Genomic DNA, 18,367 nt, shown 5'->3' with positions numbered 1-18,367 from the left:
AGTTATGAGACAAGAGTTCTGATCTCCGCACAGTCAATAAAGAGTTGAACAAACATGATCAAGTCCCTTTCCAACTTGGAAGTCATTTCTGCATGTAAAAAATTAAAGGTTTGGATGAAATAATTTCTAAACTTTTGAACTCTGAAACTTGAATCCTACCAGGCAGGTGAGTCATCATGACTACAATTAGGTTATTTTTCAGTCTTATTATTTTAACATTATATCTCATACATCCAACAGGATATATGTAACCACATATACGTAAGTTATAATACCAGATGATACAGAAGCACACAAACCATTACCCAGGGCAAGAACCAGAGCATCACCGATCATTTCTCTTGACTTTTGTGCCTCCTTTATCCCGCTCATCTGCTTTACTCCCCAGAGGAAACTGCAACTAGGAATTTTGTGTTTACCATTCCCTTGCTTTAAAATAGTTCTATCTCACACATATGCATGCCTGAAAAAGCTCTGCTTATTTTTTACCTTTATAAAAAGCGTGCCATGCTGCATGTAGTCTTTCTGAGCATCTCCTTTCTGGTTCACACTGTGTCTCGGTTCGCCCATGTTGTTACAAGTGGCTGGGATTGATTCCTTTTCCTTGCTGTGGGGTATGGTATGGAAGATACACTGCACTTCAGTGTTTCCTTTTCCTGCCGGTGGACATTGGCCTTGTTTCCAGTTGGTTTCCATGTCAAACAGTACTGCTGTGGACATTCTTGTATATGTCTCCTGGGTATGTAACCTAGGGACACTTTGACACATGCGTTCCTAGTTACAATATTAAAAAAATTGTGTGCGTGTGCACTCGCATGTGACTAGAGAGTTTCTGTTCAGATCTTCCACCTATTTGTCCCGGGCTCCCTCAGTGGCACCATTCATGGGCTTCTGTTGGAACCCCTGGTAATCCATACACTGTTTAAGGGAGTTCGTCTCTTTAACAGGAATGCTGAGGCAGGCAAAATCCAAGCAGTTTTAGGAAGGGAATTTAAATCTAAAGCTGAAGCCTTCTTTCTTTGGATTCACAGGCAAGACCTTTGAGCATAGCTCTGATGGTAGCTAGGGGCCCACTGAGTCTTTAATCTCTTTGGACAGCAATGCGCTAGGCCCGGCCAGCTCCACCAACTTCAGTAGGCTCTTGGCTATGATGTGAACAGAAAAAGTTGCAGGAAGTACAAGAAATCCCTCCACCTACACCAAGAACCACTTGCAGGCCCTTCAGCTATAGCTTCTTGCTCCACAATGGAGGATTGGAGAACTATAAAGAGCAGTGTCTCTGCAAAGGATGAGCTGTGTGGCCTCCACCTGAGACATTGAACCTTCAGGGCACCCCTCCTTCCAGGCACAGTGACATAAACAGGAAGCCAGGGTTCTGTACCATAAAGCAGACATAAATCAGTATGTTCCACCATCTCTCTTTACTGGGTCAGAATGAATGCGTAGAACCCTAAGATCTATTTTTGTCCATAATTTGGGGTAATCGATTTTAGCCTTCCAACTCTTGTCTGGAAAAATCTAGTGTCTTCTAGCCAAGGGGAAAAGGCAAATACAGAACTGCAGGCATCATGGTATGCTCCTTTTGTTGCATGACCTGGCTCCCCTGGAATTCTCCAATGGCTTCTGTCACTTCTCAGATGTTTTCCAGGCCTGGATAATGTACTGCTCACAGAGGGCGAGGCCGTGGAATTTCCAAATTGCCTTCATCTGAGTGAAAATTTCAACTGGAAACGTCTCCCTTCTTCAGTTGTTTACCCTCCTGATTCCAAACTTTCCTCTCATCTTGGCAAAAGGGACAAAGGTCATGCGAGAGTGTACACCCAGAAAGGACCTCAGAGGGTAAATCTGTGAGGTTTAGCCATGCCTTTTTGCAGATGAGGAAATTGACACCCTAATTTAAAATGAATTAGAGGTGACACTGGTGGCAAACCAAGATTGAATCCTGGTTCTGTCCCTTTCTTAGCCATGGGCCATTGGATTGTGTATTTAGCCCCACTTTCCTCCCCTGTGGAATGGGGCTAGTCATGCCTATGATATAGGGAGTTTGATGAGAGAACATCCGTAAGGCAGGTAGCACCATGCTTGGCACATAGCGAGGGTTCAATCCATAATGAGCTGTCATCAACATCATCATCACTATAATCATTTTTAGCATTAATAATCACAACTTCTTATTGATTCAGCTGGAAGAAGCCATGCTTCCTCCTTCTCATTTGGCCTCTTTTCCAACCATATCACATGGACATGAGCATGAACCCAGAGCTCAGTTGTCCTCCCCCCCAAAATCTGAGTTTGTTGACAGACTCTCCTGGCCCAGCCTGGGATAATGCTGCCTTTACTCCTAGAGAAGCCCCTACATCATGAGCCTGCACTAGCTGATGTTCCCGCTGCCCCTCCACACTTCCTCCTGTTACCTGCCCAGGCCCTGCTTCTTGGCAGCGAGGGAAGACACTGGACTTCTTCAGGGAAAGGAAGTGAATCTCAGCCCGGCCAAAGTGGGCTCTCACCAGGATGGGAGCCTGAGCTGGCTCTTCCAGTGAGAAGCAGGAAGGACATCCAGAAATGAAGCGACTCTTTTCTTCACTGGACAAGTCCTCTGGAAGGACATCCAGAAATGAAGAGACTCTTTTCTTCACTGGACAAGTCCTCTGGAAGGACATCCAGAAATGAAGAGACTCTTTTCTTCACTGGACAAGTCCTCCGGGGAGTTCCCAGCTCGCGGCCATTGCATGTTCTAGAGAGACAAATGTCATGAGAAAGGCTATTTCTGTGGAATGTACTCAGCCCAACAGGACCCTTCAGAACTCCCTTGGCTGGGTCTATTCCCAGCAGCTTCCCTTCCCGCCATCCTTTCCTCCTTTGCCCTGGTGTCTTTCACAAATGACATCCGCTTTCTTGTTCAACAGTTTTAAGAACAGAACTTGGAAGAAACTTTTTAGAGTTTTGGGGGGGAGCTCGTTCATAGCTATCATCTCAAAAAGTGGGTCCCCTCTACAGTTTTCTGCAGCTTCGGGGTATGACCTTATCTTAGGAACCTGCTATTTATGATTAATAGTAGCTATTGTCTGTGGTGGGATCCCTAGAAGCATATCCTAAGACAGGATTCAAGTTCACATGATTTTCTTTGAAGGAGTACTTTTCAGGAAACCCTATAAGGGCACGAGGGAAGCAAGATAAAGAAGGGAAAGAGCTGAGCAAGAAGATAGTCTCAGGGAAAGTCTAACTTTGAGTTGTCTGTGCTTGAGGAAAGAAGACTTGTCTTTGAGCACCCATATAAGTCAGGCATTAGATGTGGGCTATTTATGGGACTGGAACATAACTTCCAGGGTAAGACAGGTCCTATCTTCAGAGAGCCATTCTCTAGAGAAGGGAGGAAGCTGAGAATTGTTAGTTGTCAATGCATCAGTTAGGGGATGGGTATACCAACCTGAGGAAGGGGATCTGAGCAGAATACTGAAAGCATCTATTAAAACTTTCATTCCACACATGCCTACTATGTGGCAGGCTCTCATATACATCATTGGGTCACTGAGTTCTCACAATATTTCCCAGAAGACAGATGTTTGGTAGCCTATTTCCCTTGCTATAGAAATGGAGTAGACCAGCAATTTTGTATTTTTAATGTTAAATTCTTTTCTGAGGAACAATAAAAGACAGCAAATGAGCCAATCTCTTCTTTGAGTAGCCCTAGATCTCTTAGCAAAGCCATTTAACCGAAAGAATACCTTCGCTATCAAAAAGTAGAGTTTCTATGAAACCTTTCATAAGCCCAAACGGCATAAATCGAAGAAGAAATTACCTTAAGACACATCTTGCTCACAGATGCACAAAATGAATCGAGATTAAAGCCTAGATGCTAATAGACACAGTTCAAAGCTACAGCTGCTTGACGCTGAGACCCTGAGTGCAGTTCCTTGGGAAGGAGCTTAGGGGCCACTGTCTCTGCTGGGGTCGCGCTGCCTCGTAACAGGTTCCTGCAAAACAAAGGCTGAACGCTATTCCCACTTTCACTTTTTCTTATAAAAGCAAAAACCCTCTTTGGATTTCTTTCAGTTAGTGAAAACAAGTACTCATGTAGGTCTTTTGTAAAAGCGAAGTGGTATAATGCAAACTTCCAAAAACCATGGGCTACCTGTAATTCCAAACCAAAATCAAGAGCCAAAATTTGGTATAGAATCAAATTTCTCCCCAAACGCCACACAGACGAGTAATGTATGTTGCATTTAGACCCAACTAGTAGTCATACACTGCTTTGGAGTCGCAGATGATTTTGAGATTCATTTCATAGCTTGTCAGTGCTGACACCAGCCCTCTTAGGAGCGGTCTTGAAACTCATTCCTGCTAAAAAGATCGATACGTTCTGGCAGAACGTATGGTGTAAGAGTTAGGAAAGCAGGGCCTGGCTCTAAGCTGCCCATGTTGGCATCTGGCCCTGCCACTTACAATGCTCCCTGTGCCTTAGTTTCCCCATTTGTAAAATGAAGAAAAGAAGGTACTTTAATTCACACGGTTGTTCTGAGTCTTATTTTAGTGTTTTAGCACAGTCTTGTGTAGTGCTCTGTGCCAGGCACTGTTCCAAGACCTTCGAGATACTCATTTGTTTATTCTGATAACTCTATGAGGTGGGTTCTGTGATCCATTTAACCACCGAGGTTGAATGCCTTCATTGGCTGATACGTGCAACATGTGTTGAACAGTGTGTGGTCCACAGGAACCATCCAGTCAGGGTCCGCCGTCATAGGCAGATGCCCCCCTGCACATCCCTTGGTCATGGCCACATCTCAGACAAGGACGTGTAGCCAGCACATAGCACAGTGCCAGCACATGGGAGGTGTTCCATATGCTGACAAATGGCCCCTAATTAATATTTGCTTCTCCTCAAGATCTTTGAAACACAAGACATTGATTAAAAAGAAAATGTGGCCCATCTGTTGTCCCCTGAACCTTTGTCCCCGCATACAGGCAACCCAGTTCCGCTCCCACACCACACTAAGCCTTTGGTGCAGGGACACCCACCTTCTCTCTCTTCTTTCTGGTTTTACTTTGAGGGTTCAAGTGCTCAATTTCCACATGGAAGTGGGGGGGGGGGATTCTGAAGCGTCCACTTGGGGGCGCATTATCCACAGGCCAGAGAAGGCCAACAAGATGAAGTGACAGGGAAAATGGTTTCTGAAACAATGTGAACTTAGGTGGAAAAATTCCCATGGAGCTCATCGTTGGCCGGCCAGACGAACACATAGGACTTTTCTCCGTCAGCTTTTACACAAAGCTCTAGGAGGCAGGGATCTAAAACGGGGCCAGGGAGTCTTTGCCTGTTGAGAGCTCCCAGCCCGGTGCTGCCCTAAGACAGAGCCCAGCATCACCCATGACTCTGTGGCCCGGGCCAGAGTTTGTGCTTCTGAAGGTGCCGTGCCCCAGAGCTCCGTGAAAGTGGCTTCAGGGGGCAGAAGAGAAGAGAGGCCAAGTGTGGCCAATCCTGCCCTGGGTTGAAGCCGGCAGACCTCACTGAAAATTAGAAGAGAGGTGCTGGCCTCACTGAGACTCTGGGGGTTACTCCATACCTGTGCTGAGTTCTGTATCTGCCCTGTGCAGAAGGTCCTGAATAAATAATAGCCACTTAATTTCTTTCAGAGCAATTGCTCAAGCCCTGCTCTTCCTTGCATTCCTCTAACTAGTTTTATCCATCTGACAGCCTTTCCTGACTTTTCTTTCTTCATCTCTTAATGAGATTTAAAGAACCCTGGGAGGAGAAAATAAAAAGTAAAACTCTTCCTGAACTCCAGTAACCTCGCCTGGAGTTTGAATTGCCCGGAAGCCTTTAGTGCTGAAAACCCGTCTAGCCACTTCTGCATGACAAGTTCCCAAGGTGTGGGCCTGGGATCTCTGGAGCGAGGCCCGTGGAATTCCCACCCCATCCCTCCCTGCCCACGTAGGAGCCACCCTGAAGCTTGGCTCTCGCAGAGCCTTTGTGTAGTAAGATGTTGGCAATAATAATCCTGCCTAGTCCAATCTTCCCCAGAAAACAGAGGGGAAGCTCTTTTCCTTTCTGATGACCATTTGAACCTCTAAGGGTGGAGGGGGCTAGGTGTTTAGGACCCCAATTCTTAGAAAGGTGTGGGAGGGACTCAGAAATTCTTGGAATAGCCCTGACTTCCCCTACATCATGGCTCATATTTTATCTATGTCCCTATTTATTCGCACAAGAAAAACTTTGAAGATGGCAGGAAGGAGGGAGGAGCACCTGCGTACATCTACTATATTCTACACATTTTACATACATTATCTTGTGTAATCCCCCAGCAGTCTTTCTGGTAGTAATTACTATTCCCATTTTATAGCTGAGGAAACTGAGGCTCAGAGTCATTCAATAGCTTACGTAAGTTCATATAGGGAGTAAGGGGCAGGGGTTGGATTTGAACTCGGAGTCTTCTTTTAGAGGCCACCGTTTTCTAACTAAACTTTAGCTGCCTTTCCTGAGGTCCTTGCCATTCCTCTTTCAGGAGCCAGGAAGGAGGAAGTGGTTTGGACCAGACTCCTGGAAAACAGTAGTCATCACATGGTGAGCAAGCAGTCTGCAGGCCCGAGGGGGTGGGGTTGAGGAGGCGGGTTCTGGGAGCCCCGACAGGCAAACTACTGGTGTTGAAGGCCAGATGTCAACACAGGCCAAGGACGGGGCCGGAGGCTGGGGTGCTGGTTACTGTATGGTTTAGCCAGACTTCCTGTTCCCCTGACCCTTTGCCTAGAGCATCATAGCAAAAATCATATTTACACATGACCTCCTCCTTCTCTTTTGAATACACAGCATCTATGAGGTTGTTTACAGTTTCCTAAATTAAATCTGTCACCATTATGGCTTTTAATGATGAGTGTATCTTCACTTACTCACCCCCAAACCCCTCCTGTGGTTTCAGGAAGCCTCCTTTGGCCTCACCAGGCACAGAGAGTGAGGACATGTTGACCTGGTTTGCAGCATTTTGTGACATCTCTTCATTTCAACCAATTCAATTTACCAGGCTTCTGACAATAGGCAATGAAGCGTGTTAATTCAGAGCCTTTGGACAGAGCTGAGCTCTGATCCAGGTTCTACCACTTCCTGCTTGCATAGCTTGGGGACCATAATTAACTTCTTTGCACGCCCAGTGCCTCACCTGTTAAAGATGGGATGAGAATTCTCCTTCCCCACAAGGAGGAACACTCAAAGATACGCCAATGCAGGCATCCCTAAGCACTCATAGGTGGTAACTTTGGAGGACGTCATTGGTCTTGGCCTTCAGTTGTGTGTTGGAGATACAGAGCCAAATCCTGCCCTCAAGAGGCTCGCTTGTCTCAAGGATGAGACAGGCCCAGGGGCAAATGAATGAAATGGCAGAGTAAGACCTGCTTCAATGACTTGTGGGGACAAGATAAAGAGGTGGCACGAGAGGGGGAAATGGCCTGAGCCTGGGTGGAGGTGGAGTGAGACAACTTTCTTGAGGTTACGATCAAAGCATGGGTGGGGCCCTAACTTCTGCTAATCTGCAGGCACAGCTTTAGTGGCCAAGATTTCTTCAAGGGATAACAGCTAATCTGCTTCCTGGACTCCTCTCTCTTCAGTCTTGCTTTGAAAGCAAACAGCAATTCTGTTAAAATCAAAGGAGCCTTAGGTTCTGAAATATTCTGGTCCCTGGCACCCTAGTTAAGAGCAACCCACACTTAAAAGCTGGTTAGAGTTCAGGAAAATTGGGAGGGGGAGGGATGGTGAAGGGAGAAGTTTAGTACCTACTGTGTGTATGGGGGAGATAAATTAATATCCACATGGGAATTAATCGTTTTGAGAACCTGATAAGTGCCAGGCACTGCCATAAACTTATTACCTCATTTAATTCTCATAGTGCCCCTGTGAAGGTTTTATTGTCCCTATTTTACAGATGAGAAAACTGAGGCTCAGAGTAGTTAAGATGTGTGAGCAGGGTTGCACGGTTCAGTGGTAGCATCCGTATTAAAACCCAGATTTGTCTAATTCCAAAGCTCATGCCTTTTCTACTATACCAGTAATCTTCCAGACATGTATTTACACAACACCCTGGTCCTTCCTTTTCCAAGAAACGTGGCATTTATAAAGTTGTTTATGGTTTTCTAAATTAATACTATTACCAGTATAGCCAAATGGTGTGTATTTATTAAGCATAAACATGAGAGGTGCCCTTGAGCACTAGAATCTTCCAATGCATGTTATAGACTGATGGCCCTTGTGGCCCCGGTCACTGGCTTCCTTGCAGTCACAGTTTTTGCGATGTGGCGTTGCAGTGTCTCCCATTAAGAAGTAGAATATGTTCCCCATCCTTTAAATCTGGGCTGCTCTTGTGACTTGTTTGGCCAGCAGTACATGGTGGAACGATAGAGTGCTAGCTCTGGGCCTACGCCTCAAGAGGCATTGTGGGCACCTGCTGTCACTTGGACCCCTGCCAGGCCTGGACTAGGCAGCTGAAAGCATTTTCAGGACACACAAAGAGCCTGCAGCCACCCAGCCATTCCAGATGAAGCCATCATAGATTCTAGAAGGCGTGTTTGTCAACCGCAGACACTGTGTGAGCGTAGTCATGCTCGACTGAGCCCTGCCCAGCTCAGCAGAAGCACCCAGTCAATGGGTGGGCTCGTGAAAAATAATAAAGGTGTGCTGTTTCAGGCTACTGCATTTTGGAGTGGTTTTTAACGCATCAATAGTTAACAGATATACCCAAAAAGTAATTTTCTTTTTCATTAGACGTCAATGAAGCCAAGGCATTTATTGTTTCATTTGTTAGTCAGTGCTCCAATTTGGACTGACTGTTCTCTAGGTCTGCTGTATAGCTGTCATCTCGGGATCTCCCTTTATCATCACTTTAGGAATTCCCTTTATTTTGTTTCCTGAAGCTCATGACTTCCCCTTTCTTGGTAACTCCCTTGTTTTGATGGAGTACATCCTTTGGGAGTTGCCTGAGAATGGGTGAGTAGGTTTGGAGACAATGCCTATTTGAAATGTCTTCATTCTGCGCTTTCACTTAATTTGTGGTTTATCTAAATTAGAGTTCTAGCTTGGAAACACTACCCTCAGAATTTTGAAGGCACTGTTTCACAATCTTCAACGTCACTGTTGGGAAGTCTAGTTCTATTTTGATTTTTTATCTTCTATATTAACCAGTTTTTTTAAATCTCTAGAGTTTACAGAATGATCTCTTTGCCTCAATTGTTATGACTTCTTAAAATGATGTGCTTTGGTGTGGACCTGTTTTCATCTATTGTGCTGGGCACTCACTTGGTGCTTTTTGCCCAGATATTCATATTCTTCAATTCTGGGACATCTTATTGATTTATTTTTTGAATGATTTCTTTCTCTTCATTTTCTCTCTTTTCTCTTTCTGCAACTCCTATTATTTGCATATCAGATTTCCTAGAATGATTCTCTACTTTTCTCATCTTTTCTCCTCTGTTTCCATTGCTCTGTCTTCGCTCTATTTTCTGGGACATTTCTTCAACTGTATTTTCTAAATCTTCTATTGAGTTTATTTTTAAGTCTGTGCTTTCATGTTTAAATTTTAAAGAGCTCCTTTTTTTAGCCGTCCCCTGAATGTTTTTACCCGAGCATTGTGTTCTTGTTTAATAGATACACCATCTCCTCTTACCTTGCTGAGGTTATTAAGGATCTTTTTTTTTTTTAAGTTTCTTTCTCTGTGCATCGCCTCGCCTCCTCTGTATAAGAGTGAGCAGCAGATAGCTGAGAGCCTTGTGTGGTCCTGCTGAGGCTGAGATGTGATCTTCACTATAGATTGCTTTGCTGGGCCATGGCCTTGGGAAACTATCATGTTAGTATCTTTAGGGTTTTCTCTCGGGCTTATCAGATTTCCCAGAAAGACTGAACTTCTGCCTGGAGGACCGTGCTTGGCTGTTGACATTCTGGGAGCCAAGTTGGGGCAGAAGGCTAGGCAGGCTCAACGCATGGATTCACTTTCCAGGATAGTATTTACAGTGTCAACGGTGTGTGCCTTGTTGCGCTTCAGTCGGAGACTCTATTTTGTCCCATTCAGGGGCTAAACTTGTGGTCATTTGCTGGAATTGGGAAAGAACAGTCACTCAGCTTCTTAGAGTTGGGGAAGGAGATCTGGGGTTCTAACCATGTCTTAAATAGACTTTAAACCCATCCTCCTAATTGAGTCCCACCTCCCTACCACATCCAGAGGTAGCTGATGCTGGCAAGTCCTGAGCCTTTGTGGGGTGAGGTGGTGGTGGTGGGTTCTGCTACACAAATCTGGTTACTTCTCAACTTTCCCCATTTCTGGATTAAGATTCAGCTTTTCCAAATTCACTCAGTTACCAATGAACCATCACTTTTCAGCTTTAAATTTTTGTTACTATTGTCTCTTCTTCCATTCTCTTTGACCCTGATGGTTTATGCCATCTTGAAATACCTCTTATTGTCCTTTGAGTCTTGCCTGAGAAAATGGAGGTATGTTCATTTTCCTCTCTTTACCTGGAAGTCCAGGAGTAAGTAGTCCTTGACTTTAAAGAACTAACACTTCATGATATCATATTTAGTTTAAAATATGTGGACCACACATCTTCAATGGAAAATTTAACTTTTTCCAAAAGAAGACTCTCAAGTGATAGAATTCCATGATGTTTTCCCTTTTAGAAAAAAACAATATGAATGCGACTCTTCTCTAAATCTTTAACTTTGTGCTTCTAAATTACCCAGACAGGCAGAAAATCCCAGCTCTGCCCCTCCCAAGCTCCCACCCTCCCTTAAATCAGAGACTCCTGAGTCCATTTTCTTTAACTTTTAAACAGTAGCCTTTTAATATTTTCCAATAAGCGTTCAACTAGGCAATGTACATATCATGCTTTCCTCATTATTACTGACCCATCAATAAATATACAAAAATCAGAGGAAGGGTGTGCTATGAAAGTTCAAAGTAACAATGGTCATCGTACACATGTGAACAACAGAGGACTCTTCGGAAACTCAAAGTGATTTACAAAAGGCATAGCTATGACACAGAGGCAAGCGAACCATGCTGTCCTTGTTCTCAAGCACATTTTACGCTTCGAGGGAAGTGAGAGGTTTCCTTTCTCACCCCCACTGTACCAGCATTGAATGAACATTGGCTACGAAATTGGTCTTCGGTGCCATGGTCTTGATGTAAAACTTTTTGAGAGGTTTTGCTGGAGAAGTCCATTCTGCTGGCTAAAATCTACAAAATATAGTATGAAAGTGTCTTTTGTCCCATTTTATTTTTCACCCAATACAAATATAAAGAAAGCCCTCAGGAGACACAAAAGATTTACGATTACAGAAAAAATTACATCTAAGTCTTAGCTTTGGGGAGTTCTCAGCTTTGTCCTCTTAAGCTTTGCGAAATAATGGAACGCTGGCCCTTTACTAATACGAACAAAGCCCAGCCGAATGACTTAGCTCAGGTCCCCTGGCAAGTCAGGGGGAGGGATGGGGTTAGCCAAGCTGTGCTTCCAGAGTTAGGCCTGTCAAACGGGGGAGAAGGCGTCCTGGCCCCTGAGCGCCAGGCGACCCTGCAGGTGCAGGGCACCCAGGGTGCCAGCCCGGGGCTCCCGCTAGGCCTATCCTGAGGACACAAAGGTGGGTCCAGATGGAGGACTACCACAGGAATCAAAGGAAAGATCATCGTTAACTCCAAAGTTAAGTAGGAAAAAGTCCCCTCTCGCAGTCTATTTCTTGGGAATGTCTAGAAGGGGAGGAAAACCATCCCAGCTATGCAACGGGTGCGGCTCCCCATGGCCCTAGGGAGCAGCGGGCACGGCGGCCTGGAGCAGCCGAGCCGGGTCCCAGGCGGCTGTGGCATTCGCCTCCCAGGGCCGGGAAGGGCTCGGGAGCAGAAGGCGTTTAGACACCGGTGGCCGTAGCCACGAGTGGACAGATGTCCATTTTCTGTTCTTTCAGCTTGAAAACAAAAAGGAAACCAGACAGCCGAATGCGGAGGCGGCCAGGACTGCGCCCAGGAAAAGAGGAAGAGGAAGGGCCTGTCGAAGGCCGCGGGGGGGGGGGGTGTCGGGGGGCCGGGGGGGGGGGGAGCCCAGGGCCCCTCCTCCCTCGGAGCAGCTCCCCAGTCCCGTCTGCAGCCCAGCCTGGGTCCTGCGGGACTTTCTGCCTTGCTCCCCCCTCCCCCTCCCCCTCCTCCTCTTCCCCCTCTCCCCCCTTCCTCATCTTCCTCCTCCTCCCCTCCCCCTCCCCCTCCCCCTCCTCCCTCCTCGTCTTCCTCCTCCTCCTCCTTCTCCTCCTCCCCCCTCATCTTCCTCCTCTCCTCCCCCTCCCCCTCCTCATCTTCCTCCTCCTCCTCCCCCTCCTCCCCCTCGTTCCTTCTCCTTCCCCTCCTCCCCCCTCCTCATCTTCCTCCTCCTCCCCCTCTCCCTCCTCCTCCCCCCTCATCTTCCTCCTCTCCTCCCCCTCCCTCCTCCTCCCCCCTCCCCCTCCCCCTCCTGGCTCTTTCTTCGCGCCTGGGGAGCATCACCATTCAGCACATTAGTTTGGGCAGCAGGCCGCCTGTGCAGGGTCTAGGGAAGGGGGCCCCGTTTACAGGGGCTCCCCCTTTCCAGCTCTGAGCCCCCCGGGAGGACAGGGCCTTCTGCTCTCACGAACAAAGGCCACAGAAGACCCGCCAAGCGCGGACAGGCCCCTAATCTCCTATTGGGCCGTAAACTCGGAATCCGGCCCTGAGGCTGGGATGGTGAGAAGCCCCGAGCTTTGGAGAGAGTCCCCAGGCACTTAGCTTCTGCGTAGCAACTTCGTCAGGGACAGACAAGAGGAAAGTCAAAGCGCAAACGCACACAGCCTCGGCTGGAGCAGGGCCTGCGGCCAGCCCTGCCGTCCCTGGCCTTCCCTTCCACTGCTGCTCCTTTGACAAGAGGTCAAAAGGCACTTCCATATTGTTTCTGGACATCACTAATGGGGTGAGGGAAGAGGGACACCACAATGGTAGGTCATGCAAATGTAATGTGACTTTTCATAGCCACTCGGAGAGAACAGGTGGCCATAAAAACATGAGCACCCCTGAAGCGCCTCCGCTCACTAGTCTGGCTCTAGGGCCGGACAGAAAGCCGCTGGAGCCTCAGAAACACAACAGCGCTGTCTCCTCGATTGTCTGTGAGAGTTGGTGGAGGGAGCCTGAGTAGGGCTTAGCTCTGAGATGAAGTCTTTCAGGGAGACGGTTCCACATCTTCCTGATGAGCTGTCAGAGCCCAGACCTTGCTGGTTAAGAAACTGAAGGATCACAGCACAAAGGGTTAAAGTGAAAAAGGTACAGATGTTTATTATGAATGGACTTAAACCCTTTATGCCTCTGACAAAGTAACAAAACACAACGAAAAATCATCCTAATCACAGGACCTCCAGGGTTTAATATTCAAAAACACAGATAAATAGCTTACTATAGATAAATTAGCTTGACCTTTTGGGCATTCTCAGAAGCATCAGAAAAATTTCCAGGGGCCCGGAGAAGGGGATGTGTAGCCAGTACACCCCGATCCCTACCCCACTGGAAAGCAATGCCCAGGGATTGGGCCCCTGGATGGGCAATATAGATCCATTCAGATTTCCTTTCAGGAACCAATTCCTCTTAGTTCTGGGGTGTCCTTTGTATGTGGCTGTCGCCTGGGAGGTGGGGTGGAGGGAAGGTTGGGATCAGAAAGATGTATTTATGGCTTTTGATAGAAGCCATCCATAGCACACCCCAGGGAGTGAGCGGCTTCTAGGTGGGAACTGAAACGGTCAAATTCTTGTTGATTGTTAATTGGGCCCTCATTTCAGAAAGCAATGCTGCTTTTATAAATTGGACTTCAAAAAACAAAACACAATAAACAAAAAGAAGTAGAAAATTTTATGCTAAAAAAAAAGAGCCCCAATGAAATAATCAGTAGCACATTGCATCTGTGAGTGTCCCAGCTCCCTGTAATGGTTATTTGTGATTACTATCCCTGGTCATGGTGTAGGTGTTACACCCCAATCTTCATGTCCACGTTCTGCAGGTTCCGAGTCTCATCAGCAGTCATAAACTGGTCTGGGGTCTCTGACGGCTCCTTGTTCACCAAATGCACCATCTCCTGAGACTTGCTGGCCTCCCCGTTGAGTCCACTTGGCTTCCTGTCCTCCACAGCTCCATTCCCATTGTTGATCACCAGCTTTTTCTTCTGCCCACACCTGATAATATAAAGATCATATGAGAAAAGGATGCGATGACCTCATCATCATCACTGTCGTCGCCACCACCATTATCGCTACGGTTTATAATGGTCTTAGTATGTTTCATCTTATTGACTCTTAACCATTAGCACTTCTTAAAGTGAGGTTCCCTGAACCGACAGTGAAAGCATCAACTGTGAACTTGTTAGAAATGAAAATTCTTGGCCCCACCCTAGACGTAGGAGTGGGGCCCGGGACCTGTGGTTTAACAGCCTTCAAGGGTTTCTGATGCAGACCTGAGTTGGAGAACCAGGGGTCACAGTTCAGGAAGCCAGTGCTATTATTATCTTTTATGATGGGTGAAGAAACCTTGGGGCTCAGAAAATTCAGTAACTCGCCCAGGTTACTCAGCAAGTAAAAAAAGAATCAGAATTCAACCCCTGGAGCGTCTGACTCCCCAGTTCTAATTCTCCTTTAACCATCTATGCAACGGAGATGTTTGCCTCTTATTAGTGCTTTAGCAATTTCTGTAGACTCAGATAAAGGTCAACATGATGATTGTAAGTCATTCTGATTTGTGTATTCAAGAAAGTCCCGTTAGGGGGACGTGGAGAGATTAACCAAAGAACATATATGCATAACCCGTGAACACAGACAATGCGGTGAAGGCCTGGGGTTGGGTGGGGGTGGGAGGAGGGGAGCAAAGGGAGGGGGATGGAAATGGGGGACATTTGTACTACTGTCAACAATAAAGTTTTTTTTTTTAAGTCCCATTACTTCCTCTGGCAGTCCACACTCTGCTGGCCTCGTCAGGGTTATCACTGCATGTACCGAGAAGAATGAAACACATTTTTCTAGAAGTATAAGGCCTATTGATTTTTCCCTAACATTGGTTACCTTCTATGTAACCCTGGTTATAGGAGGTTGAATTACACAAGGCAAATAGATCAGATAATTTAAGGTTTCTTGGTAACATTTCTTAAGACTCACATGTAGAATGTTCTTCTATGGAAGAGCATGACCTTGCTCTTGTCCCTGAGTCATAGCATTGTCACAGCACCGCCTCACCCCACACAGCCTGACGCAATGCTTCCTCTTTCCTGTAACATGATTGCTGCTACACATCTAGAAGTCAGACTGTGCTTCGTGGAGGCAAAAGTGCAGAGCCTCACAACTACAAGTGGGGTGAGGGAGAGGGGAGATGGACTAGCATTTATTGGACACCTCCTGAATGCCAGGCACATTACATGTAATTTCATGTCATCCTCACAACAGTCCCACACAGCAGCTATTATTCCCATTATACATCAATGGAAACTGAGGCGCAGGGAAGTTTAATAACAAACTTGAGGCCACACAGCTCCTAAGACAGAGGGTCAAATATTCAACTCTAGGCCTCTATGACCAAAAGCCTGGACTCTGTCCAGCTCACTCCATGCTGCCAACCTTCTGGAGATTTGGAAACAGTATGAAGTCAGAATGTTCACTTTGCCACTGGATATCTGGAATTGTAGAGACAAAGTCCCTATTATTCATGATCGTGGGCCATGGCTGCTAGGACTGCCAAGGCCATAAACTTTAATCTCTTGTTTGGGGAAACAGAAATTATACCTCCCGTATAGGAATTAGATCCTGTCTCCTCTGGCCAGATGCTCAATGAGGGCAGAGGGAAGGATGCTTGACCAGCACTGTAGATCCGTGGGACTGGGAATACAGATGGAGTCCACACAGACCAGAACAAGGGCTTGGGAGACCTGGTTTTGAGACCTTACTGCTGTATGACCTGGGGCAATGCACTTACCCTCTCTGAGCCTCAGCTTGCTTATCTGTAATATCAGACTATTAAGAGTACCACTTTCACAAGATTGTGGAAAATCCTCAAAGCGGGGCCTGGCACTCCATACATGAGCCTATGATTGTTTTATTTGTTGTTTTCATGAACATTGTGGGTGAGGAAACCAAAGCCTTGGATAAGCACATAGTAGATGTTCAAGAATCACTGGCTGTGATTGTTAATACAATGAGCACCACAGAAGATGGATTTTGCTTGTTTCTCTGGCTGCCTCCACCACCCTGTTACATTTACCATGAAGGTGACTTAAAAGGCCGAAGATGGACTACTGTTCATGCTAGTTTCAATTCACAGGTAGTATTTCAGGTGTCCTTTGGAAGGGAAGTGTCTTATTAAAGTAATTCTCATTTGCCTACCTAATGGGTGCTTGAGAAGTGGAATGAAATATTGCAGGAAAGTGATTTATAAGCATAAAAAAGTTTGTGCATGGGGTGCAGGGAGGATTGATGTTATTGATGTAGGCAAAGCTGATTTTGAAAGTGGATGACATTTGACTTGTAAGGCTTGGGCTTTGTCCTGCCTGAGTTTCCCTTTGGATTTATGTATCTCTGTTACCTGCCTGAGTTCTTTCAGGGGAGAATAATTCTTATAAATAACCCAGTCCAGTATCTAGTGCCAGGCATTTAAATAAGTACTTTTAAAATTCAAGTCCTAATTTTTTCATTCTTAGTTAGAGAAAATGAAAAAGGAACATCAGCACTGAAGGGACTTCGAAGGTAATCCAGCCCAACCTTTTCATTGAGTAAACTGGAGACTGAGTCTGAGTAGTAGAGGCTGTCATCTGAGACCTATGGCAGGACTGGCCGTGTCTACAGCTTAGACTTTCTGAGTCCAAAGGTCAGAGATCGCCACCGAACTCTAATGCCTTTCAATCCTTTCATTAGTTGAGCACACAGCAACCGCACGATGTAGATGTGGAAGGACCAGGCTGGAGTCTTGCCGGGAGAAGGTGGGCAGGCTTGGTGGGTGGGATACAAACATTTAGGGCACTGAGGACTTTCTCTTGAAAGACTTAGGGGGGTAACTTAACAATTGATCTTATGTTTCTTCTACCTGATGATCCTTAAAGATATTTAGAGATTTATTTTGCTTTGTGCTAGGGCTGGGCCATTCAATACAATTGCTGTTAGCCACATGTGGCCATTTAAATTTAAACTAATGAAAATGAAATAAAATATAAAATTCCAACTAGCCACATGTAGAGTGCTCAGTAGCCGCTTGTGTTTGGGGATGGGACAGGACAGATGTAGGACGTTTCCATCATCCCAGGAAGCTCTCCTGGACAGCTAGCTGTGTTCTAGGGGGCTGGGTGAGCACAGACTATGGGAGCTAAGCTGCAGCTTCTGAGAAGGCGGACCTGCCAAGCTAAGGGGGGATGACCGCCCTCTGGGGTGCACGGAAAAGACGATTATCCCCGTGAGAGTGAAATCTGACGAAGGCCTTTTCTGCACAATCAGGGTAGAAACATTCCTGAATCATTTCTGTTTGTGAAGCCTTTTCTGGTCAGCCCCTCACATTTTTCTTTCCTCCTCATACAAATCAGATAAATTCTTTAAGGAAAAGCCACCTAACTTCTTCTGTTGGGCCGCATCGAGTATCTGCCAACCCAACTGACTCCTAAAACCATTGTTGGCTCTTAAGGACAAGTGAATAAAGTCCAATTTTCATTGACAAGTTGCAATTCTAGGAGTCTGGTTGCATGAAGAACAGCAAGGAAAGGTGACGTGGGCTATGGCAGGGATGGGAAGAGCTGAGGGAATAACAGGGCCCTACATCAGCACCTTTAAGATGATGCCACTGAGCTTCAAGACTCTTCTAGGGAAAGGGTGGCCTGCTTCTTGTTTTTAATCTTCTCTCTCCTACCCAGTGCTGACAGCATAGCTGCCCCTCAAAAGATGTGTGCTGGGGAAATAAATGCCTGTTGTAGATCCCTACTTTCAACCCAACTTTCTTTGTGGAAAATAAGATTCTGTATCTCTCTAATGTGTAACGCTCAAAGCAGAAAGGCCCCTGCCTTTAAGAGGATTAAAAGAGGCGACTTCAGAAACACAGTGCACATTAAGGGGCCCGTGAAGCCGTAACCGCCCTTCAGCCGCTTGGCAAATCTGTTTTCTATTATCAGATCAGGACACGGTAATTTATGGCGTCCAAGCAGCTACTTTCCTGGTGAGGTCCTTGCTGTGCCAGATCCTGCGTGTCCCTGTTTGCCCTGTTGCTAGGGTGACCGCTGCCTCGGGAAGAGGGGGAGGGCAGCAATCGGGCCCCTTTATGCGGCTCACATGATGGGGAGCGACGTGTGAGCTAACCTGACACACTGCGGGGACTCCAGCTGCCCTTGGGGACAGCTGAGC

General features: G+C 46.3%; 1 protein-coding gene across 6 annotated transcripts in view; it reads right to left on the bottom strand.

The window, feature by feature from the left end:
• Nucleotides 1-13,269: 13,269 nt before the first annotated feature.
• CD44 (CD44 molecule (IN blood group)) overlaps nucleotides 13,270-18,367 on the bottom strand; it is a 79,269-nt gene continuing 74,171 nt past the window's right edge. For all 6 annotated transcript variants that reach the window (XM_081153806.1, XM_081153803.1, XM_081153801.1 and 3 more), the window contains one exon: nucleotides 13,270-14,182. In XM_081153806.1, coding sequence (XP_081009932.1) covers nucleotides 13,978-14,182 — 205 coding nt within the window. In that variant the 3' untranslated portion in view covers nucleotides 13,270-13,977. The remainder of the gene's footprint in view (nucleotides 14,183-18,367) is intronic.

This window comes from Miniopterus schreibersii (genome assembly GCF_964146895.1).
Source record: "Miniopterus schreibersii genome assembly, chromosome: 12".
In the NCBI taxonomy this organism is placed as follows: Eukaryota; Metazoa; Chordata; class Mammalia; order Chiroptera; family Miniopteridae; genus Miniopterus; species Miniopterus schreibersii.
This window is presented reverse-complemented; position numbering and strand designations above follow the sequence as displayed.